Source organism: Mastigoproctus giganteus, chromosome 5 (genome assembly GCF_048544385.1).
Source record: "Mastigoproctus giganteus isolate SK-2022 chromosome 5, ASM4854438v1, whole genome shotgun sequence".
Lineage (NCBI taxonomy): Eukaryota > Metazoa > Arthropoda > Arachnida > Uropygi > Thelyphonidae > Mastigoproctus > Mastigoproctus giganteus.
In genome coordinates, this window is record NC_143579.1 from 68,825,179 (window position 1) to 68,851,331 (window position 26,153).

Genomic DNA, 26,153 nt, shown 5'->3' on the forward strand with positions numbered 1-26,153 from the left:
TGTGAGATACTGCTATATAAGGTGAACATACTTGGATTTAGTTTATGCTTAAGTCCCACCTAAGTATGGGTGGGACTTGAGGATAAACTAAATAAGCCATGGCTTGGTGCCATACTATCAGAGTATGTCTTTCATGTTTTCTTCTGTGAAGATAAAAGTGCATAATTACATATTTTGTGTTAAAGGCCTTAACATGATGATGAGAGGCAAAGAGTTGTAATTAATGGTAGTCCATATTGAACTAGTATTATATGAGTGAAGGCCATCAGATATTGTTACTAGGTAAATTATTCAATATGGTCATCCAAAAAGTTTTGTTTGAAACTTGGTTAAAATACTTTCCCAGAAGGCATAATCAGGGCAAAAAGTGGTGTGTGTGTGTGTGTGTGTGTGTGTGTGAGAGAGAGAGAGAGAGAGAGAGAGAGAGAGAGAGAGAGAGAGAGAGAGAGAGAGAGAGAGAGAGAGAGAGGCATAGCCAACAGGAGGGGTGTGTGGGTAAATCAATATACAACTGTACAACAATCATGTGAATTAAGGTATCACAGAATATAGTAGATTCGATCTATCAACACTATGCAATGAATTTTGATAACCAAGATTTAAGATTTAAAATAAAGTTACAAAGGTATCATCAATAGCAGGATTGAAACAATAATCATCAAACAGAAATAGTCCACAGGATCAGGAAAATAATAATAATAATAATTAAATAAATAAAGGTCTGGAATGTATTTACAGAAATCTCTGTTAATATATATGTAAAATGGCTTTTATATACATATATGTTTTTATTATTATTATTCAGCTGTTTATTTTTTTAATAAGCAAAAGACAAATGAGGGCGACCATCATCATGATTACAAAAATTTTATATCTCAGTGTAATTTAAATACTGGTTATTATTTATATATATTCTCAGAATTTTTAAATAGAAGTTTCCTAGTAAAAATTATAAAAGTTTTTCAATGTGAAATAAAAACTATAATACACACAGAAAATTGTTGTTGAAAAGAGCATTTGGTCTGACCTTCCAAATCTTTTTTGATGTGGTAAGAATTTTCTTTCAGAAGTAATGGAATTTATTACTGTTAATGACAGATTTAAAATAGTATCATAATTAACAATAATTTTCTAGAAATATGATTCCTCTGTTATCTGTCATATTGTACCTAGTTATAAGAATGTATTCATAGATTCATAAATATATTATAAGTACTTCTAATTAGATAAAAAGCTAAAATTTTGAAATTGTATTTATAGAAAAATTAAAATATACATAATAAATATATACATATATAACAACACCAGACTGTATATCGAATCCATTAAGAAAAATGGACTGTGTGATTAGCAACTGCAATACTGTTATAGCTGCTAAAAAAACAACAACAAAATAAATAGCCCAAGAGCAGGTTTCGATTTAATCAGCAGAACAGCTACACAGCAGCCAATTAGTTCATACCAATTACTGAGCAAAACAAAATGTGATTTGGATTAAGTGATTTAATAATAGCTCTGAAAATCACCACCATTCATGCTTTTTTTTTTTTTTTTTATACACTGCTAGCAATCTTTTAAAAATAATTAAAACATTACTTCAAGCAACAAAATGTAAAATCTCCTGTTCATGAAGCAAGGACGGCCATATTTTTCTTTCCTTTTTTACAGTTTTTTTTATTTTTATTTTTTATGTATTTTTATTTTTTTTTCACTTTTTCCACTGACCGCCAAATTTAATTATTTCACACTTCTGATTTCTTTTTTCTTTCTTTCTTTCTTTCTTTTTTTTTTTTTTTTTATATGTTCAAAGTCTGGGAGTTTCTCAGGTCCACAAAGAAGTCCACATACCACTGATTCTCTTCTAATTTCTCGGTGTGCACACACTCAGGAGTATTGCATCTGCACTGCTGTTGCAGCTGTTGTTGATAATATTAGAAACCACTGCTCATAAGCACTGGAGTACCACGGAAATTTCACACAGTAATAACTGTGTGAAAAGGTGCATGTTAATGTTCTTTTATTTGCAAACATTTTCTGCTTCTACATTCCACACAATGGAATTCCAGGAAGTAAACAATTAGCTTCTCCAAAAACCGAAAATATTACACAGTATGCGGTGAAAGCTAGAAGGCAGGGTTAGCAAAAGTCAAATTACACATGGGCAAGCCACTACTGCTGATCTGAAGGAACTAGAATATGTTGAGTTCACAAATGATGAAGAATTATATGATAGGGTAGAAGGCTCCACTTTTTTTTTTTTCTGCCCATACACAAAGCAAGTTTCTTTGAGGAACATATACACTGTCTGCACATACTAGAATATTAGGTATTGTTCAATCCTCCGTTAGGGCCATTTTCTGTATCTGAAAACAAACAAATAAAAAAAAAAAAAAGAGAGAGAGAGAGAGTGAAAAGGTTACATTAAAACACAAAAGAATTTTAAGAACTAAATTACATGATACCTAAATTTAAGCAGTGTACTTAAATATGATAAATAGTTAAAATTAGAGTGCATAACTTTGGCTGATTGTTGGTCGAAAATGTTAATGGCCAAAAGCTGAAATTTGGAATGAGTACGGAATTGGGAATTCCGAACATTCTTACCACAGGGCAGTTAGTGCCGTTTATATATCCACTATAGAGTACTATTTGTATGAAATGCTAAGTATGAAGGCTGAGATGTCCAATATGGTGATCACTTGTGTCTACTTTATGCTGGAAGTGCAGTATAGCATGGTCGGTCAACTGTTGTCTAAAGCATGCCATAGAGAATGTTAGTGAAATGCCCTTTGTGATGTTTTCCTTCAAACCAACAAAATAACTGGATATTTGGCTGAGATATGCCCTATCCTTGAGATTTCTCCATATCAAAATGTCACAAGGATTGATACCTGGAGACAGGTGGTGGTTATCCACTGCCTCTTTCGTTTAGCTGTTGATTTAGCAGACAGGAAATATGGTTATCATCAAATGTGGTCATGAAGCAGCCAAGTTACTTGCAGACAAATATGCAGAGGAGTTTCATCCTGCATAGTGCATAAAAACAATTATTTCAGACATCTGCTCACCTGAAGCATAGGAAGGATGTAGAAGGCTGCATCTTGAACCTCCTTGTGAAAAAAAAAAAAAAAAAAACACAGTGTAGTTACAAAATTCACTGTAAATCTGAACCAAATGGTGAGAATATGACAATGGAAATGGCAATGTTTACACATAGACTATGATGCTGCACACCTGCCAATTATGTATATTCACAATATACATAATTGGCAGTGTTAATGGCAGAAAGCTGAAATCATCTGGTGAATCTGAGCCTCACAGATCCACAAGATATTCCTTGGTCACATGGCAATGACCTCCACCATCAGCAGAAACCATAGAGCAGTCACTACACTGATGTAATCAGTTCATAGTTGTTGCACCACATGGATTTTGTACAGATACCAAATGACATGGAATAAAAGAACTTTATGAATAGTTGACTATGGTATATTAGGCTGTCATGATAAAGCTCTTAATGCTAACAGATGAATATTGATTTTGTGCTGTACCATCAATCAGAGTAATCTGTGCAACTTATCTGCTATTCATGTCTACAAAAAACTGTCATATTATGGTCATTGAAGGACTATGTTACCTGCCTATATGTATTATGTTCATAAATTGCATGTGTTCTCTGGTTGATTTGCCTGTTTTTCTAGATGAAAAAACCAAGGAGAAAACCTTGCTATTCCATGCCTGAGACTCAGCCACAGAAAAAAAAGGCCCATAACAGTTCAAGCACAGGCTTTTCCACCTGGTGCAGGGTGGATGATGATTATAAACACTGCATTACCTATGAAGACTGCCATGAACTACAGAACACAGCTAATAACTGTCCTTGAAAACTCATTCTCTAAACACAGTAATGGAATTGCTTGGTGCTCTGGGAAAAACAACTTTACTAAAGAAGTACAATCTTGCTATTTGAGTACCATTTCAAGATCTGTTGAGTGTATTTGCCATCTGTTTTTAAATTCTCTCAGAATCATGGGCGGCGGTGGGTGGGGGGGGGAAAGAGTGTTCATAGTGCTAATTTTTATACTTTTACCATTAACGATTTTCTATCTACAGCCAGCTAAAATAACACACTAATTATAACTACCCTGTGCATGCGTGCGTGCGCACATGCACAATTAAAAAAATAGGCTGACCATAATATATTTTCAGATACATTCATAACTTCCAGCTTAATATCTATAGGATTTCTATAACTGATATATATACATACAGTGGATTCTGGTTATTTGGGCCACTGGTTAATCGGAGAAGCCGTTTATTTGGGACAAATCTTAAAGAAAAGAACCCAGGTGAGAAAATAACCAGGGTTTACTTCACTTAATTGGAACAACATGTCGTTTAATCGGGGCAGGAGACTGCAGCACTCGAGATTGCCCTACGATTGTCTCCGACCATACCACATTGTCCGGTTATAATCTTATTAAATATGTGATAATACAGACACCCAGAATTCTGTGGGTTTTTACATTATTATGGTGAAATGAGTTTCCCCTTCCATGAAATCTTTAATCATATAAAAAAATAAATTTTCAGAATCTAGATTTCCTACTACTATTTTTTAAACTTCATAACTTGTTACTCCGTTCTCACTTGCAAATATCGTGTTACTTGTGATTTGTGTGTGTGTGCGCGCTCGCTATGTTATTTGTTATTGATTGCTTACCTTTTTTACTGTTTTAAATTTTAACCCCCACTCACAAATGTTAGTGAACAGAAATATCAACTAGTTAGTATGTACATATTAAGCTATGCACATAAATTTCTTTTTATTTTGGTACCCTGTGAAAAATATTCTTCCGATTTTCACGTATCATTTAATGTTTTAATTAGTAAGGTAATAAAGTATAAATCTGTGCTTGTTATATCTTTACTTTTATAGCCTGTGGATTTTCCTCCTATTTTTCGCTAATTAGAATTGCTGTTTAATAGAATTAAAATTCAATTCACAAACATAATCACAACGACCGGCGCTTACTACATATTGTATAGTGAGCGGTACTTTATATGGTGAGTCCATTGTAACGTGATTTGATTGTACAGAGAATCGATCGGAAAGTGGGAGGTGGGGGGAGATAACACTGTATTTTTAACTATTTATGTGAAACTTCGCATAATTGGGCAGCTGCTTAATCGGGCCAAAATGCACTAGTCCCGACATGTCCCAAATAACTGGAATCGACTGTGTGTGTGTGTGTGTGTGTGTGTGTGTGTGTGTGTGTGTGTGTGTGTGTGTGTGTGTGTGTGTGTGTGTGCACGCGCGCAAACACAGGATCTGTGTGAAGTTAGGAAACATATTTGACTGTAAATAACAACACTATTTTAAGTATATATTTTAATTAATGCAAGCACAATAGAAAGTGTACATATAAACTTTTGGGCACAAATCCTTAGAAATGTTCTCAAATTCTCCAATTATTGACTGTTGAAGCTCTCGCAGAAACCTGTGCTTATTACTATATGATTTATCTTTTAACAATCTCCACAAAAAGTAATCACAGAGTGTTAAATCTGGGGAGCATGGTGACCATTAAATGGAAACTCCCCACTGTCCTTTCAAACAAAAATGGACAAAACAGTTTGTGGGCCATAAAATAAAATTATTTTTGTTTTATGGCCCACAAAATATGTAAAAGATGTTACACTTTTGTATATAAATGTATAAGTAAAAGAAAAAGACAAAATAATAAATTGCTTGTTATATAGTTTCATCAAAAATTATATAATGAAAACATACACTGGACAGTAATCATTCCTACCTTAATTGTTTTGGAAAGGAATTTTTATTTCTACATTCAGAACTGTAACACAATATTTGAGAGACTAATTATTCAAATATTGAACTAAAATGTTTTGTGAATAGAAAATTACATACCAACTTTGTAATAACATTGTTGTGAATAAATTCTCTGTTATATCTTTGTAAAATAATAACTAAATATAAGTAGGAAATGAATAATTTTAAATGTACCCTTCAATTAGTTGTGATGTTTAGAAGAGAAAATATCTAATTGCTATAATATACCAAATAAAAATCATGTTTGTTTCATCGTTAAGTAAAGCCAGAAAAAAGGCACCGTTTCTTCTTTTTACCACAATAAGACAAAGTAGACAAGAAAGGTATAAAGCTTTGCATAATTTACACAAAGTAAAAAGTAAATTTATGCTTTCAATAAGTTTTGTTGTCAAAAACTTATCAAGCGACTCAGAAGCCTATGGCAGATATAAGCTAGTCTGTAATCACATAACAAAAGAGGTTAGGCAGGCGAAGGCAGATTACGAGAAATCTTTGGCAAAGGATGCTAAGAAAAACAGCAAGGATTTCTTTACTTATATAAACTCTAAAAGGAAAGGGATGAATCTCATTGGTCCACTTGATATCGATGGCTCGACTGTTGATGATCCTGCTCGGATAGCAAACAAACTGAATGAGTATTTTGCATCTACATTCACACATGAGGAGTTATTAAGATTTGAAAATGGCAGAAGGTTATCAAATTGTAGCAGGGTGCTTAATGATTTTGTAATAACTGAGAGCAAAGTGGAGGAGAAATTGTTGAAGTTAAACATAAAAAAGACACCTGGGGTGGATGGGATCTATCCAGTTATATTAAAGGAGGCAGCAAAGGAAGTAAGCAAACCCTTAGCCATAATTATGAGAGCATCCTTGGACTCAGGGGAAAGTGTTGGAAGTGACAGACTGGAGAAGAGCAAATGTCCCCCAATTCACAAAGGGAGATTGAAGGGTGACACGAGTGATTACAGACCAGTTTGTTTAACTTCTGTTCCGGGTAAAATAATGGAGTCACTGGTTAAAGATGCATTGCAGGATCATCTAGACAAGACTGCAGCAATAATTCAGACACAGCATGAGTTTGTTAAGGGAAAGTCTTGTCTGACAAATTTGATAGGATATTATGATGTGGTTACAAAGGAACTGGATGCAAAAAATAATTTTGATATCATATATTTGGATTTCAGGAAAGCTTTTGATACTGTTGTGCATGGAAGACTATTGTACAAATTGGAGCAGAATGGTATTAAGGGTAAGTTGCTACAATGGATAAAAGGATGGTTGAGTGGGAGAAGACAGAGGGTGGTAATCAATGGGTGCTGCTCATCGTGGACTAATGTTATTAGTGGAGTCCCACAGGGTTCGGTGTTGGGTCCTCTGTTGTTCTGTATATTGATCAATGATATTGATGAAGGTATATCAGGCTTAGTGTCGAAGTTTGCAGTGATACAAAGGTTGGCAAGGATATTAATGACAGTAATGGCAGTGTGCTACTGCAACAGGATCTAGATAATTTGGGCAGATGGGTAGAAGTAACCCCAGAGAAATGTACCAACTGTGTGGTACTACACTTAAAGTGTTAGAAAATGAAAAAGACCTGGCGGTAATTGTGCAGTCAGATATGAAGTTTTCTGAGCAATGCAGACAGGCTGCCAGGGCAGGTCTTGGGGTTTTGTCAATGATATATAGGAATTTTGCTAGCAGGAAAAGGAGGTGATTGTCCCTCTGTATAAGGCAATGGTCAGGCTATGCCTTGAGTACTGCGTACAGGTCTGGAGGCCTCATTTTAGGAAGGATGTAGATTTGCTTGAGCGTGTACAGAGAAGGGCAACAAGATTGGTTAGGGGAATGAAGGGATCCTCTTACCAAGAGAGGCTTAAGTTCTGCAAATTGCAGTGGCTGGAGACTAGGCACCTGCACGGTGATCTGATTGAGGTGTATAAGGCCTTGAATGGGTTGAGCTTGCTGAATTCTGATGGGATCCTTCCACTTGTTTAGATTACGAACCTAAGGGGGCATAAATTCAAATCAAGAAAAGACATATATAGAATAGATGTGCGGAAATTTGCCTTTAGCCAGTGGGTGGTTAATTGCTGGAACAAACTTCCATCTGTCGTTGTGTAAGTTGATAGGTTAAATAAATTTAAGGAGGAACTGGACAGGCAGGGAATGGTGTGATTTTTTTTTTTTTTTTTTTTTTTTTTTTGGCTGATACTGCATAAGCTCATACACTTGCTTTCTTGCATCACATGCCACTACTACTACCACCTAGTATATACCTAAAAAAAAAAAATTTACATGTTTCTTTTTTAAAAGAAACATGTAAATTTTTTTTTTTAATTTGTAAGTTATGTCTGGAATTACTGAATTAAGAAAGAATGCTACATTTAGCAAATAAGTTGAAATTCAATATTTTAGACCTGTGACATTTTGTCAGTCTGTTTTCAGTCACTTTAGAACAGTAGTAATACAATCTTAACAAATAAATATTAAAATCATATTCACTAAAATCATTTTTTAGAATTAATGATGCAGTCATTTACAATGAACTGTTTCATTGATATACTGTTCTATGCAAATGGCTGTTGATCCTTTCTTTTAAGTTTCACAGTATTATTTATTTTCATTTGAGGAGGACAAAAGTGCTTGCTTATTTTGTTGTGGTAAGTTGCACTTGAATCAACATGGTTAATTAAAGAGGTAATAATTTTGAATTTGCATATGCTAATACTAACACCACATAAACACAACCAGACCTGACAGTTTGTGACTACAATATTTTGTTTTTCTTGTTAAGCAGGACAACCAGGGTGAACTTGTGTGAGAGCAAGGGCATGAAAATTCGGAATACCACAAATAATAATAATAACAAAAATATTTATCCAGTATTATTTAAAATGTATGTGCAATCATAATAAAGTATATATTTACATGTTACGATGCAAATGTATACTTCAACTCTATTAGATAGTATGAATCAGAGCTGTACTACTCAATATGTTCTACGTTGATAATAATATTAGTAAAATAATAAGAGGAGTTTACCTCAATATAGTACGTAGAACACTTCCGTATGATACCCTCCAGAAATGAAAACGGAAAAAACTAAAAAATCGACAACTTACCGGTACATTAGAGTAAAATATAAATAATCAATTTAACACAATTCAAATCAATTTAAAACAATTAAAAATCAAATTAACGCAATATTTAAAAGAGTAACAAAAATATTCAAAATATTCAAAACGATTTTCCTTTCTTAGGCCACATCTTGAGGAAGGAAAATCGTTTTGAATATTTTTGTTAGATTCTTTTAAATTGCGTTAATTTGATTTTTAATTGTTTTAAATTGATTTGAATTGTGTTAAATTGATTATTTATATTTTACTCTAACGCACCGGTAAGTTGTCGATTTTTTCGTTTTTTTCCATTTTAATTTCTGGAGGGTATCATACAGAAGTGTTCTAGGTACTATATTGAGGTAAACTCCTCTTATTATTTTACTAATACTTTAACTCTATAATTTGTGCATAAGACTGCATAAATTAATAGCTTCCTTGTACCATTCGCAAGGTTCAAAAAATATATAAAAATAAAAAAAAGAAGGAGGAATGTTCTTTTTCATTTCTCCTCATATCGATATTCCTACTTTTACTTTTTCCTAAAATATGTTAATACTACTAGGCTTTTTATACCAAATAAGAGATACTATTCAAGGCTAAGTGGATGTCTGATGTTCTGATGAGACTCAAGCAAAGAAGAAAAAAGCACAGGATGCACATATTTTTTCAAGTGATACAGAAGCATAAAGTAGATATATAATAGTCTGCAATAAAGCCACAAAGGAAGGTAGGCAAGCTAAGGCAGATTATGAGAAGTAGCTGTCAATGATAAACAGCAAAAGGCTTCTTTACTTATGTTAACACTAGATGGAAGAGGATGAATCACATTGGTCAACTAGATGTGAATTGTTTAACTCTTGTTGATCCTGCTAAGTTGCTGACAGCCTGAATAGGTATTTGGCATCTACATTCACACAAGGATTCCATTAGGGAAAGGAATGCTAGAAGTTTATCAACTTTTAACAGGAAGTTAAATGACTTTGTATTAACTGAGAGGAAAGTGGTAAAGAGAAACTGTCAAAGCTAAATGTGAAAAATGCACCTGGGGTGGATGGATCTATCCAATTACACCGAGGGAGGCAGTAAAGGAGGTTAGCAAACCTTTGGGCATAATTATGATGCGAGAGATGCGAAAACAAATCAACAATCACAAAGGGGGGATCAAAGGATGACAAGATTAATTATAAACCTATTATCTTGAATTCTGGACAGAATGTAGCTAAATTGCAGTCACAGCATGGATCTGTTAAAGGGCAATCACGTCTGGCCAATCTGGTTGGATACTATGATGCAGTAACAAAGGAATTGGATGCAAAAAATTAGAAAAGCATTTGATACCGTTGCAAAACCTGGAGCAGTGTGGTATTGAAGTCAAGTTACTACTATGGATAAAAGGATGGCTGAGTGGAGAAGACAGAGTAGTTACCAATGGGCACTGCTCTTTCAGGATTCAGTGCTGGGTCCTCGTTTATTAATGATATTGACGAAGGAACATCAGGATTGATGTCTAAGTTTGCAGATGACATGAAGGTTGGCATAGTGGTTAATAACAGTAATCAGGGTATGCTACTGCAACAAGATCTAGATAAATTAGGCAAAGGGGCTGAGATGTGCTAACTGAAGTTTTAACAATGACAAATGCAAAGTACTTCATATGAGTAGCAGTAATTCCAGATTTATGTACCAACTCTGTGGTACATTATGAGAGCATCCTTGGATTCGGGGAAAGCCACTTCATTCATTCTCTACCACACTCGGGGTAGTTGAGAATGAAAAAATCCTTTGGATTATTGTGCAGTCATATATCAAATTCACTGAGCAGTGCAGACAGATGCCACGACAGCTCATGGGTTTTTTTCAATAATATACATGAATTTTGCCAGTAGGGATAAGAAGATGATTATCCCGTTATCTAAAGCAATGGTTAGGCCACATCTTGAGTACTGCACACAAGTCTGGAACCCTCATTTTAGGTTATTTGGTTATTTGATTTTTAGGAGCATTAGCAACTAAGGCCATATTGCTCCGGGATATGCGGTGGTCATTCCCTGACCTTTCCGCATCCTCCGTATTTGGTGGTGACGGGCTCGAACCCCGGTCTAATCAAGAAGCGTTGCTACGCACTGCTGCTCCTTCCCACCTGGCTACGGAGGCGCCCCTCATTTTAGGAAGGACATGAATCTGTCTGAATGGGTGCATAAAAGAGCAACGAGATTAGTGAGAGGGAAAAAATGGTGCTCTTTCCAGGAAAGACTACAGTTCTGAAAACTGCAGTGATTGGAGACTAGGCACCTGCAAGGAGATACAATTGAGGTGTTTAAGGCTTTAAATTTATTGGGTAATTTCTTGTTCAGACCACACACAAGGGGCCATAAATTCAAACCGAGGAAGAATTTTTCAAGATCAGTGTGTGGAAATTTACCTTCAGTCAGCAGTTTGATTATCGAAACTTCTACCTGGTATTGCCGAAGTGGGTGGTTTGAATAAATTCAAAGAGAAACTAGACAAACTGTCAGAGGACTGATGGGTGATTTGGGAAGGGTTCCCCCCCCTCTGCTCATGCTATACAAGCTTGCTTTCTTGTTCAATTGCCACTACTAATACTAATAATGTAACACATTCCAAATTTTCAGATATAGAGAAAATTTATAGTATCACATGGGAGAACCAGTACTACACTTTTCCACTGCTGGAAACAATTTGTGATTCTCAAAGCAGTCAGTAGGGGCCTATATGACTAATCTAGCAAATAGGAATGATCATACAGCATTTTAAAAATTTACACAAAAATGGAAAACTGCGATGGCAAATAAAATCTTGTTAATTTCAGCAATTTACCCATTTATTGACAGTTATTTGTCGAATATTAAACAATAAAATGTATTCAGGTCTGCAAAATTCTATGCATTCTACATTGACAAGTAGACACAACAGACCAAACAAAACATACATTAAAGTGAGATGTACATCCCAAAGTACATTCTACAGCTGCTGCTAGAGTTCAACACTAAAGTCAGAATTGTTTCTGAGGAGTATTATTAAACCAAGGATTTTAATGCTAAAAAATATATTTAGAGCACACTGACATTAAAATGATTATTTCTTGATATTTTATTTATATGCTTTAGTTATTTAAGGCACACCTACATCTATGATCAAACATTGTTTTTTTATAAAAACATGCAAGGGTTACTTATTTTCTGCTCTAAGAGTGCTACTGTTTTTTGCAATATGATTGTACTATATTTACCAAATATTAAATATTTCACTTAACACTGCTGAATTCATTCAGCAACTTGCTTCACCACCAAATATTCAATGTATGAATGAAAGTATTATATGTTTAACAGATAAACTGCCATAGGTAAATGCCAGAGCCTTACTAACTGCAGAATTATATCTTCCAATGTGAATAATTCCAAACCATAAAATGTTGCTCATTTGCACATCATAGCAGAGAAGTAAGCCAGTACTATAAAGGGATAAGAAAGTCATTTATAAATAAATAAACAATGTGCTCGCTTGCTAACTCCTGCCCCCCAGTTTAATGTTCATCATCAACTGTTCTGTATTGTTGTTGTTTGGTTTTTAGGAGCATTAGCAACTAAGGCCATATTGCTCCAGGATATGCGGTGGTCATTCCTTAACCTTTCCGCATCCTCCATATTTGGTGGTGACGGGCTCGAACCCCGGTCTAATCAAGAAGCGTGTGCTACACACTGCTGCTCCTTCCCACCTGGCTACGGAGGCGCCAACTGTTCTGTATACACTAAAAAGTTTTCTGAAGTGCTAAAAGGTTCGTTCGGTTGAATCTTGCCTCAAAGCTTTCGCAAACAATCACTAAATACAAAATTTACAACACTGACTATTTGAACATACACTCATAAGCCAAAACATTATGACCACTTATCTAACAGCATGTTGGGCCGCCTTTCACCATGATAAACACAACTAGATTGGCATCAACTGATGGAAGCTGGAACCTCGATTCATCAAACCAGACAACTCTTTTTCCAGTAGTCCAATGTCCAGAAACAGTGCTCTCATGCCCACTGATGGCAGAGGTATCCATGACAGTTAGTCAACATGAGCATATGAACAGGTAGCCCATTCCATAGGCCTATCCACAAGAGCAACCACTGGATGGCATACTCGGAAATGTTTCTCTGTGCATCCCCAGTTGTAGTCTGCTGTTAACTGAGGGATCATGAGCTGTCTGTTGTCCTGGACAGCAAGTGCCAACTGCCGTTCACCTCAACTGTCAACCGGTAGTAGTTTCCCCATCCTGGTATGTTGGATATCGCTCTTCAGACTATTCCTACCATACTTTCACTACAGCAGCCCTTTTACAGATAATACCTGAAGTTGTTCAGATGCTGGCCTTGACCTTCCTAGCAGTACACATCATTTCTCACTGCATGGGCTTCATTGTGACAAAGTGCTGGGCACTACCCATACCATCACTATATGTTCACCAGTCATTAATGTCACTCCTAGATGCTGTGGGATATGTTCACTTTTGGAGACAGGAATGGTCATAATGTTTTGGCTCGAGCATAATTTCTGAAGAATCATATAGATTTCTGAAGCTGTATTAAGAGTGTTTTAATAACCAGTACTGCATTTTAAGCTTGTGATAATCATAATCATCAGAGAGAAAAGTTTATCTGCTGCTGTGCTGTGAGAAAAGTTTATATTAACTGTGAGTTGCTGTCAGTCCCAATGAAGATTAATCAAGGAGGTGCATTTTATGCAATTTCAATGTCATGATACAGTCCAATGACTGTGAAATGCACTGAAATACTGTGATATTACTGAATATCAGTGTGATTCTAACTGAGTGGTACTGGCAAAACTTGTGGATTCCTAGAACTAGTCAGTCATAACTGTATACGCAATTGCCAATATGATCTTATCTTGGGCGGGGAACCTTTAATTTCTGAAATCAGTATCTGGAGCAGTTTGCCAAAGTATTATGCTTTATCTGTACTTTTCTTTTTTACTTTTTCTCTTTTCTTATAATTTTTTTCAATTTTAAATGATATAAAATATCTAATTATGGCAAGAGGATAAGGTTAATTTAAAACTGTAGCAAATAAATGGATAGTGTACCTCAGTTTGAATGTGATTCCTGGTGACCACCATAACTTTTAGGGAAAGTTTTTTTTTTTTTTTTTTTTTTTTCTGGGAAGTACAAGGTGTCTATTAAATAATGAGATTTTCAATAAAATAATGAAATATTTCTAACCTTACAAGTTATCCCCTTTAAAATTGGGCTTCCACACATTGTTCCATACATTTCTTGCAAGCACAGGAACATTTCAGGACAACATCTTCTGTAACCCTTTTAACACTGGTCATTTTTTACCAAATGTCTTTAATGGACTAAAAATGGATTCCCTTAACTACACTTTTCATTTTCAGTTCAGAGAAGAGAAAAAGGTCACAAGGGTCTAGGTCTAACGAATAGGGTGCATATTCACACACAGGGATTTGTTTTTTGGCCAGAATTGGCAAACAGAGAGCACATTTTGCACTGGAGCATTGCCTTGATAGAGCAACCAACCACCCTTCCACAATTCAGGTGGAAGGATGGTTGGTCGAATTTTTTCACACAGCCTTGTCAGAACTTCAATTTAGTATGTTTGATTAACAGTCTGATTTGATGGGATGTATTCAGCCATAATAATTCTTTCAATATCAAAGAAAACAAGCAGCATGGGTTTCATTTTTGTTTTGACATTCTTGCTTTTTGTGTCTGGGGGATTGTTTTGTATTTTACTGCATTGACTGTCTTTTAGTTTCTTGGTCATACTGGAACAGCCAACTTTCACTGCTAGTAATTACAGTACTCAAAGCTAGGATCTTCAATTTTTTTCAAAATGTCTTCACAAATTTGGAGTCTTCTCATTCTTTGATGGTCATTAAAAATTTCTGGCACCATCTCGGGGCACACTTTTCTTATACCTAAATTTTCAGTTAAAACGTGTCTGACTGTTTCTTTGTCTATAATGAGTTATGATGCAATGATTCTAATGTTTAAATGACAATCACTTCTAATCAATGTCCTTATGTGGACCACATTTTAAACAGTTTTCATGGATACAGAATGCTTTGTCATTGTCTTCCACATTCTTTCCTCTTTCAAAAAATCGTTTATGCCATTCAAACATGTATGCTCTTGACATAGTATTTTCCTTATAAACTTGACGTAACAACTTGTACTTTCAGTTGGGTTAATTTGAGGTAAAATTTGAGGTATTCGTTGTTTGGTTCTGTCATTTTTCCAAGTGATGGAAACCAGTGTCACTGCAAAGCAAATGAGCGTGTTGGAAAGTGACTTCGAAGGAACCCAGGGAAAGGTTCAAGGTCAACGACTGACTTTGTTTCACAGGTGGACTTGGTGTGTGTGTGTGTGTGTGTGTGTGTGTGTGTGTGTGTGTGTGTGTGTGTGTGTGTGTGTGTGTGTGTGGTGGGGGGAGATTGTTTTCAGAATGTTTTCAGCTTAATTTTAACTTTCCATCCAGAAAGGCATTTCTGCCCAGTTCAAGCACCAATGCAAAGCAATCAAACAAATCATCAATTAAAGAAAAACTGAATTACTTTTCAGTTCTTTGTGAGATACAGTTCCAGTTCATTGCTTTCATTTTTATTAATTAGATTTATCAGATATTTCAGGGTATACATTTAATTTGCATTATTTAGCACAGTTTTAAGTATTTCGAAAAAGCCAGCAGATAATACCAAGTGTAATGGTGCAAAGAATAAGCACTTTTCACATTATATAATAAAGAAAGTGGAGTTACTGCACAAACTGAGTGAGAATTACAGTATTAGTAGTTCCACTATTTATGAGTTAAAAAAAAATAATAATAAATTATGGCATTTTTTTTGCAGACAGTGAAATTCCAATGAGTATGGAAAAGAGGAAGACGTGAACCACCCAAAAAATGGTGACTTTGATAAAATAATGATTTAGCGGGTTTGGCAGCATAGGAGTGAGAAAGTGCTTGTTGTCAGAGCCAATAATTATAATGCAAGCAAAAGCATTTAACAATAAACTGAACTTAACAGTACATTGTGATTATTCCACTGGTTGACTAATGAAAATCAAAAGATGTCACAGGTATTTGGCAGCCAAGAGTACACGATGATAAATCTTAAGCTGATCATGGTCTGCTGAAAAATATACTGATGAGTCTGCCAAGATGCCTGTGTATAAAAAGTGAACACTGGATTAGGCCAGCAGCATGGACAAGACTTCTCTTTTCTGGCATTACGTAGCACACAAAACATTAGCGACACTGGATAAAATTGCATTAACAGAAAATATGCCAAGTATAGGTTAACTTTGCTTGCCTGTTCAAATACTGTAGGCATGCATTAATGTAAACTACTTGCCATTGGCAAGTGTGCTCATTCTCAGTCTTTTAAAGGATTGAAAGTTAGTTTCCTGTCCTATATTGAGCAGACTAAAAGGCATGAATAACGAAAAGAATAACCACTGACTGGTTTACAAAACATTTTGTTTCCTAAGCCTGTGCCCACTGTGTGTATATCGGATTGTCAGAAGACTGCAAGATATTTTTAATAAATAAATTTTCTGTTTATACTCCAGGATGACCACATGGTCAGAGGAGTTCACAAGATAAAGAGAATACGAGAAACAGCACTGTATTTAGCAGTCATGGGCTTGAACCCCACTCACTCAAAACACATTACTTATACACCTTTGGTTTGACCACTCGGTGACAATTGCTCTACAAACACCCCGAAGCCGAATGTCTGGTGCAAGACCGTGTTTATGGGAAGTTTTTTATTGCTGAAGTGCCAATACAAAATTAATTTACAAGATACAAGTGAACTGCTGTCAATAGTGGCTAACAACAACATTTTTAAACATTCTATTGTGAAGAATGCCATATGGACTATTGCTCATGACTGGGACAGTATCACACAGGACATTTCAAAAAATGCTTGGCATAATCTGTGACCAATGACAATATTCATCAATGAGCCTGTGCCAACTTTTGAGGGATTCTATATATTCAGTGAAAAGAAGACTGGTATACAAACTGCATTAAAAAAACCGGATGAAAGTGCCATCAACAAATGCTTCAATATATAAACAATGAAGCACCAGTGGTCAGCTAATGGATGGTGAAATACTCAACAGTGTCCTAATCATGAACATGGAACAAAAATTGTCCATCGATAAATACATAAGCCTTACTGATAAACTGATCAAGAGGACAGAACAAAAAATGTTTTATTACTGAACAGGAAATAATGGATAAGTTTAAACTAAAGGAAAGATTTATTTCTGAAAAACCAAAAAATGCCTAACCCAGTTAAAACTGCATGATATTTTGAAGAAAATTAATGAAGAAAGAGTGTTAAATGAGCTGCTGTCAGCAAAGTTAAAGCACGTATTCTACTCTGACAATTTACAGCATGAGAATTAATAAACCTATATTACATCTTTGCAAGTAAATAAAATTTTATTACAAAATATTTTCATGTCATATTTAAAGCTGTGATAAGTTATATGAAAGGGTGTTCTTTCCAACTACTAAGTATCTAGCCTTTGAATCCTTGCCTCGTTGGTTTTTTTTTTTTTTTTTTTTTATTCAACATTGTTTGCCAACTTTCCTTGCTGGTACAGTACTCACTCTTTTTTGTGCATCTGTGTGTTCAATGTGACATCAATAACTAATAAATTTCATTAATTACAGAATTATTAGTATTATGTTAATTCTACATTTATCATGTTTATAATACTCAAAATTAGTTTAGTTTAATTTAAATAATAAAATAAATATATTTTCCATTTATTCCCTGCTCAGAGGAGTTCACAAGGCAGAGAATACAAGAAATAGCACTATATTTAGCAGTCACAGAGGCTTGAAACCTGGTTACTCAGAGTGCATATATTTACGGACACTCAAACACAGCTATGGTTGATATTTCACAAATCCTTCTTAAAATTTTCATCCTTTTTAATAGCATGAAATGAAATGTTGATGTGGTTTAAATGTGCACGTTTTCAACTTACATATTAATCACAGCTTCATAAATATTACTGCAAAAAAAAAAAAAAAAAAAAAAAAATTTATTATACAGTTTTCTGCTGATAGTACTGTTTAAGGCTAGTCCCCTTGAAAGCTACAATGGACATTTACTGTATATACACTGGTGTTCAAAGAAAGTGCATCACCTAGGAATTTCAAATTTCTAACACTTTTTTTGCGATAGTATGTTACATTAATGACTAGCATCACAAATAGAAATATAAACACATTATATTTATTAATAGTTAAGGCAAAGCTAAGTAATATTTGACAGGTGCTCTTAAAATATTCCAAAATGAGCATTTTGGAATCATGGCTGAAATGTTATCAGAAGCCCTCAATTTGCTTCAGTTTATCATTTTAAATGGAAAACAAAATGAAAAGTTCACCAGGAGCAAACTAATATTTGGTTGAACCGCCTCTGGCCCTGATGGCAGCAGCATACCATCGAGGCATTAACAAGATCAATTTCTAAAGATAATCAACTGATGTTTGTGGTTCCAAACACAAATTATGACTTCCTGAAGTTCAAGAAGGGTCTTTGGTTTCTTTCTGGCAACTGCAGATTCCGCACAATGTCAACAGTTCTCTAGAGCAGGGGTGGCCAACGAGTCGATCGCAGATTAAATTTCAGTCGATCATGACGAATTTTAAATATACAGTCATCCCTTGATTTATGCACCTTGTGCAATGAAATTTTTAAGATGGTAGATCAGGGCACATTTTGAAGGAAAAAAGTAGATCGCATCACAAATTAAGTTGGCCACTCCTGCTCTAGAGGATTCAGGTACAGGCTGTTTCCTGACCAGCTAAGAGTTGTAATGGACCATTCTTCCAACCATTTTTTCACCTGTAACAAATGTAAACACATTACTGTCACACCTCTAATGTAGAAATGAAGCTAAAGTAACTGCAGAAGTGCCTACTTACACTTTTCGCCCAATGACAAGGAGCAGAGTTGTCCTGAAAGATGCAGTTGGCAGGTTGAAATGGTCTCTAATGGTTGGCAGCAATTTGCCTTCCAATACAGCCAAGTATCCACTGGCATTTACGGAACCTTTTATAAACTGCAGGTGGCCTACTCCACAATAAGAAATGCACCCCATATCGTTTGGCTGTTAGGGAATTTCACTGTAGACACTATACAGTCTGGATGATATTCTTCACTATGTCTATGGTGAATCGTTTGTCTCCCATCAGAGCCATGCAGGTTGAATCTCTTCTTCTCATCCGAGAAAATAACTGACTTTCACTGCTCCGGGGGTCCATTTGTCATGCTCCTTACACCAAATTAATCGGGCCTTTTTCATTTTTTGTGTAAGGAGAGGCTTCTTCTCACTGTTACTGCACTTGCTACCACTCCTGTATGTTCTTCCCATTCTCTTTTTAGCTCAGATGAAGATTTACGGTTTTTAAGGCATAAGCGCTTCAAAACACGGTCCTGTTTTGGTGTAGAAACTAGTTTGCGTCCGGTTCCTTTTTTCCTATCAGCAGAAACAGTATTCTTGAATTTGGAAATAAATCTACTCACTGTCGACTGATTACAAGAAACTATAAGCAATATGACGGGAAGAACATCCTTCCTCACGTAAAGCTACTAAGTGGGGTCAACTGCACATAACTCGCCATCCTGACACAAGCAAGGAATGACTGCAACTCTTGCAGAATGTGCTTATATAGCTGAAAGCAATAGCTGATGCCATATTACTTCATCACCTATGCATGTCAATCTTATCTGATGTAATCTGTAAGAAATATTGCCATATACTTATGTTGTTTGGACGACATTTACAATTTTAAGGGGTGATGCACTTTCTTTGAACACCAGTGTACATATATACACATTAATATATGAGAGGTTGAGAATGCAAGTGAGTCAGTCAACCACATTTTTCAGGACAAAGGACTTTGCATTTGATTTTATTGGCAATTTTGCTGTTAAAGTATTTATGTTCTGATTATCCTACAAGTTAAATGAGTATGATAGAACTATGACTTATACTAATTTATTCAAAAGCAGAGAACATATCACAGGTACTTTATGTGGTTTTCTCATATTTAGTAAAAACATAACTTATGCCACTTGCATTCACAACCAATCATATAAATATATAATTATTAATAAAAACCCTTATGTCAGTTATACTACTTACATTAGTGTGCTGCAAAGAAATATCAAATGAAACAAGCATCATCTTCCTGTAAAATAAAGAAAAATTTTTAGCTTTCATGAGATATAATATTTCATCAGCAAATGTTTCAAGTTCTGGGAAGAAAAACTAATCAATATAAATTAGCAAAAGCTTAACACAAGGAGGGGTTTGTAAATTTTCTGGCCCAAGTGCAAAAGAGTAGTGATAGAGTGTGAAAAATTTCTTCAAATACAAGTTTCATGCAGTTTCAATAACTTTTTATATTACATGTCCAGAAATCAACAAAATTATGTGAATGAGATAAGATGGACAATCAGTCACTGTGCAGTCATCCAATATTTGTGAATAAAGGGACTAATGTAAAGGTAATTCATGAGAATATGGTTACAGCAAATTGCGAGGATTTCCCTAGAAGTTGACCCATGCTGTGTAAGATCTGGGGACGAGTGACAGATGAGCAACAGTTGGTACATTACCAGCATCTTGGGCGTCTCATTTGAATGCATGCAGTTCATAACAGAGGTTTTTGCTAAGATAGCGGTGTCAGCACGATTTGTCCCCAAGTTGTTGACAGAAGATCCAACAAATTTCCTTGCAAGGTTTGTGACTATGGATGATCCAAACAGTGGAAACATCCCTCCCCCAACGAAAGCAAAGCCGACTCCTTCTGCTGGCAAGGTGATGGCATCAGTTTTTTGGGATGCTGATGGATTAATAATGCTACTGGATTACCTTCAGAAAGGCCAGTCACAGGGGCAAACACTGAAGATCTAAAAAGTCAACTTGACACTGACACACTACCTAGAAGCATCCATGGCAAAATGGAGGACCGTCGAGGTTGAAAACATCACGACCAGACCGATCCTCGTCAGAAGAGGAATATTCCAGGGAGATGCCCATAGCCCACCATGGTTCTGTCTAGCACTCAACCCACTGTCTTCCATGCTCAATAACAGCAAGTACAGATATATCCTAAAAGAAGGAAGGGAAGAACCTGTTCAAATCTCACCTGATGTATATCTCATCTGATGACATCAATGTACATCTCACCCGATGACATCAAACTAAATGCTGCAACCGAGGATCAACTCCAACAGCTACCCTGAATCACCAAAGAGTTCAGCAGTGACAATAGGATGCAATTTGGCTTAGACAATGCAAGACCCATGGACTGCATCAAGGACATCCGGTCGGCCAAAACTACCAGCTGAAGACCAGTGAAGAGACTGAAATCATGACAGAGGAAAAGACCTGGGGATGATGCAGGCTCACCAGTTAGAACACAAGGAGATCGAGGCCCACCTGACTGAGAAATACCATCAGAGGCTGAGAAGCCTGCTAAAATCAAAGCTGAATGGTGGAAACCTGGTCACAGCCATTTTTTTTTTTTTTTTTTTTGTTAGTTGTTGGCACATCGGCTTTTGTGGCCATAATGCACCTCCCAAAGTTTTTGCATTTTACTCTGATCCAAGCCCGAGGTAGGATTCGAACCCGCAACCTTTGGGTTGCCAGGCAGGCACTTGACCCACCTGGCTAGCCCGGTCGGCAGTCACAGCCATAAACATTTACGCAGTCTCAGTACTAATGTGCTCCCTTGGGATTACAGATCGGATCAACACCGAGCAGAAGATTATGAGATCAACCAGATAGTGATGGCTAGAAGATCACATCCAGAATTTAAAACAAATACACCAACCGTTTAACTATAATGGTTTAATACTGAAAACTATAAAATGTACCAAACGATACTACACTGTAAAATAATATATGCAAAAAACTGATTTACAAAATAAAATATACGATAAAAATTTTAAAATATACAATAAAATATAAATAAAATATTTAAAATATACAATAAAATATAAATAAAATATTTAAAATATACAATAAAATATAAATAAAATATTTAAAATACAATAAAATTAAAAGCGATAAAACATTGACTGAAGTTTTTGGGGGCTTCCGCCTCCTTTCTCAACAACAATGATGTTTAAGCAACACATCCTTCAGTAACAGGCTCACAGCACACATGGCTGACCAGGCGCATGCTCAATATTTCTTCCGGTTCTGGTTCAGAACCGGAAACGGCTCGGGAGCGTGGAAATATAAAACGCTCGTCTTTTGCCAGGACCACGGCTTCCAGCAGGGGGTGAAATCGAACACCCCTGTTGTTCGATTTCACCCCCTGTTGTTCGAATTCATACTATTGTTCTCAGACGAGCCTATCCACAAACTCTCCAGCCACTTACGGTTCCAGAACCTATGTACCCGGTCAAGGATGACAGCATTCACAGGGGAGACCTGATGATGTTTCTCCCAATAATGCTCAGCAATGGCGGACTTATTGAACTCTGCGGTCTGTAAAGCTCGCATGTGCTCCCCCACATAACATTCCCCACAATCCGGGCATTTGATCTCATATATGACCCCACTACTGGAATCCCCAGGAATGGGGTCTTTGACCTGTGACAACACTGTGTGCAACCTCCGGCCCGGAAGTTGCACACAGCGTGCCTGAAAGTCACGTAGCATTCTTGAAATTCGATCTGACAAGCCCGGATAGTAGGGAATATAAACTGTGGAGATTGGAACGGACGGTGTTCCATGATTAGGCTCCATGCCTCTATTATATTTATCAATGACCCTCTGGGGGTAACCGAATTTCATAAGATCTGCCCTAACTTGCCCAATTTTTCTCTCTCTCTCTCCTCAGAGGTACTACAATGTGTCCTAACCCTACCCAAAAGTGCCCTGGCCACACTGTTTTTATGCTGCGCAGTCTGTGCTGACCTATAATGGGTGTACTGGCTCCTACACATGGGCTTCCTAAACACTGTAGTACTAAGCCTGGAGCCTTCTCTACTCACCATTACGTCCAGGAATGGGAGGGAACCATTCACTTCTACCTCTGAGGTGAACTGTATAAAAGGAGAGAAATAATTGAGAAAACTAACTACATCCTCTTCTCTCCCCTTTTGCACCAAAGTGAACGTGTCATCCACGCATCTCTTCCACTTGCACACAGGAAACTCCAAACTTGTAAAAACCCTATTCTCTAACTCTTCCATGGGGTGGAATGTGTACCACATGGTGTCATTATTTACTTGTATACCCATAGCCCATGGGGTGGAATGTGTACCACATTCCACCCCATGGGCTATGGGTATACAAGTAAATAATGACACCACATCTAGCGACACCATTATTTCATTCTCCCCTACATTTTGACTTTTAACGAAGTTCACAAAATCCACAGTCTTTAACAGTGTAAAGGTGACACTACAAAGAGATGATACCCTAAGTACTAGATCGCACCTAAGTGTAGAGGATATATGCTGTGGCGAAGAATTATGTCTTTCGAGTATGACTTTGCTATATAAAGGGGTGATGTACAAACAGGTTCACGGCACACCTATGGGTTCTTGTATTAGCGCTATTGTCGCAAACCTGGCAATGGAAGAGTTAGAGAATAGGGTTTTTACAAGTTTGGAGTTCCCTATGCACAAGTGGAAGAGATACGTGGATGACACGTTCACTTTGGTGCAAAAGGGGAGAGAAGAGGATGTAGTTAGTTTTCTCAATGATTTCTCTCCTTTTATACAGTTCACCTCAGAGGTAGAAGTGAATGGTTCCCTCCCATTCCTGGGAGGGAACCATTGTTTAGGAAGCCCATGTGCAGGAGCCAGTACACCCAATTATAGGTCAGCATAAAAACAGTGTAGCCAGGGCACTTTTGGGTAGGGTTAGGACACATTGTAGTACCTCTGAGGAGAGAGAGAGAGAGAGAGAAATTGGGCAAGTTAGGGCAGATCTTATGAAATGCGGTTACCCCCAGAGGGTCATTGATAAATATAATAGAGGCGAGGAGCCTAATCATGGAACACCGTCCGTTCCAGTCGCCACAGTTTATATTCCCTACTACCCGGCTTGTCAGATCGAATTTCAAGAATGCTACGTGACTTTCAGGCACGCTGTGTGCAACTTCCGGGCTGGAGGTTGCACTCAGTGTTGTCACAGGTCAAAGACCCCTTTGCTGGGGAATGTTATGTGGGGGAGACAGGACGGCGACTAAAAGACCGTCTGAGGGAGCACATGCGAGCTATACAGACTTCAGAGTTCAATAAGTCCGCCACTGCTGAGCATTATTGGGAGAAACATCATCAAGTCTCCCCTGTGAATGCTGTCATCCTTGACCGGGCGCATAGGTTCTGGGACCATAAGTGGCTGGAGAGTTTGTGGATAGGCTCGTCTGAGAACAATAGTATGAATAGGGACAGGGGTGTTCGATTTCACCCCCTGCTGGAAGCCGTGGTCCTGGCAAAAGACGAGCGTTTTATATTTCCACGCTCCTGAGCCGCTTCCGGTTCTGGTTCACATGGAAGAAATATTGAGCATGCGCCTGGTCAGCCACGTGTGCTGTGAGCCTGTTACTTAAGGATGTGTTGCTTAAACATCATTGTTGTTGAGAAAGGAGGCGGAAGCCCCCGAAAGCTTCAGTCAATGTTTTATCGCTTTTAATTTTATTGTATACTTTAAAATTTTTATCGTATATTTTATTTTGTAAATCAGTTTTTTGCATATATTATTTTATAGTGTAGTATCATTTGGTACATTTTATAGTTTTCAGTACTAAACCATTATAGTTAAACGGTTGGTGTATTTGTTTTAAATTCTGGTTATGTATTACTCTCCCAACCTTAGAGGCCTTTTTGAAGGCTAGAAGATCAGCCAACATCAAAGTCAGCCATCAAGAGAGTGACCATAGCCCATGAACGAGGGAAGAGATTGACTGACTTCATTGAACAAGAGAAGGCAATTGAGAACTTGCGGGATTACTTCCAGGAAAACACAGCACCAATCTACAGCCATAAAAAAGTTAGACAAATGGCACACAACGCTCAACCTTAATAAGGAGACTCCACTCACCCATACAGAAGAAACAAAGATACTCCAAGGCAGAAACTATAATGACCTCCATTAAGCCTACATGGATAAATTGTCTTACAACACGTGGCTCACAAATGGGAAGCTCTTCCCTGAGACCGACAAATTCATGCTTGCCATCCAAGACCAGATAATCAACACCAGGAAATACACTGAAAAAGATCCTGAGAGTGACAGGTGACACGTGTTGACGATGCCACCTAGTGCCCAGAAACAATCCAGCACATCACCATGGGATGCAGGGTTATCCCATGGTGATGTGCTGGAAAACATATTGCCAAGTAAGTTAGTTGTTGTTAGAGCACAGTCTCAGACATGACCACGAAACAAGGTCATGAGTATAATACATCAGTAGCTGGAGCAAAAATACCAGTCAATCAAAAAAAAGTATACCATATTACAAACGTGAATCCTGGGCCATACTAGAGACCTCAACCCACAAACTGTATTGGGACTGCTCCATAACAACGAACAAGACAATCTTGCACACCAGCCCACATGACAAGAAGGAAAAGGGTATCTACCTAATCGAAATAGCAGTGTTCAACACCATCAACCTCCAAGGAAAAGATAGGAAATACACAGATCTGTTAAACCGGCAGCATGGTGCCACAGAATGGCCATAAGAATCTAGAAGCAATAAGCCTCCCAGAGAACACTTACATGGAACTCTAGAACACCATGATCCTGTACATCTGTAGGATTATTATCCTACAGGTGTTCAGAGAGTTCCTTGACCAACAGTGGTAACAATAATAGTATACAGTTAAAATCTTGTTAATATGAACCCGTTTTATACAAAGTACTTGTTTATATGAAGCACATACCATTCCCCTGCGAAAGGATAGGCTTTTCTATGTAAATATATTCATTTATTACAAAATTCAGTTAATATGTATTACAAAATTCTTTTTCACCCTCTGAGAAATAAATATTGTAATTTTGTATGTTTAATAGAAATCTTGGCAGAGCTGTCCAATTATTGCTTCTGGCCACTGGCTCCCTACTTCCT

General features: G+C 36.8%; 1 protein-coding gene across 1 annotated transcript in view; it reads right to left on the minus strand.

Moving 5' to 3' along the window:
• Nucleotides 1-1,790: 1,790 nt before the first annotated feature.
• The window catches only part of LOC150085469 (YTH domain-containing family protein 1-like), a 206,400-nt gene continuing 182,037 nt past the window's right edge, over nucleotides 1,791-26,153 (minus strand). Inside the window, exons 5-6 of the mRNA XM_090374051.1 lie at nucleotides 20,198-20,243; nucleotides 1,791-2,363 (exon numbers count right to left, since the gene is read on the minus strand). Of these exons, the coding sequence (XP_090230177.1) occupies nucleotides 20,220-20,243 (24 nt within the window). The 3' untranslated portion in view covers nucleotides 1,791-2,363; nucleotides 20,198-20,219. The remainder of the gene's footprint in view (nucleotides 2,364-20,197; nucleotides 20,244-26,153) is intronic.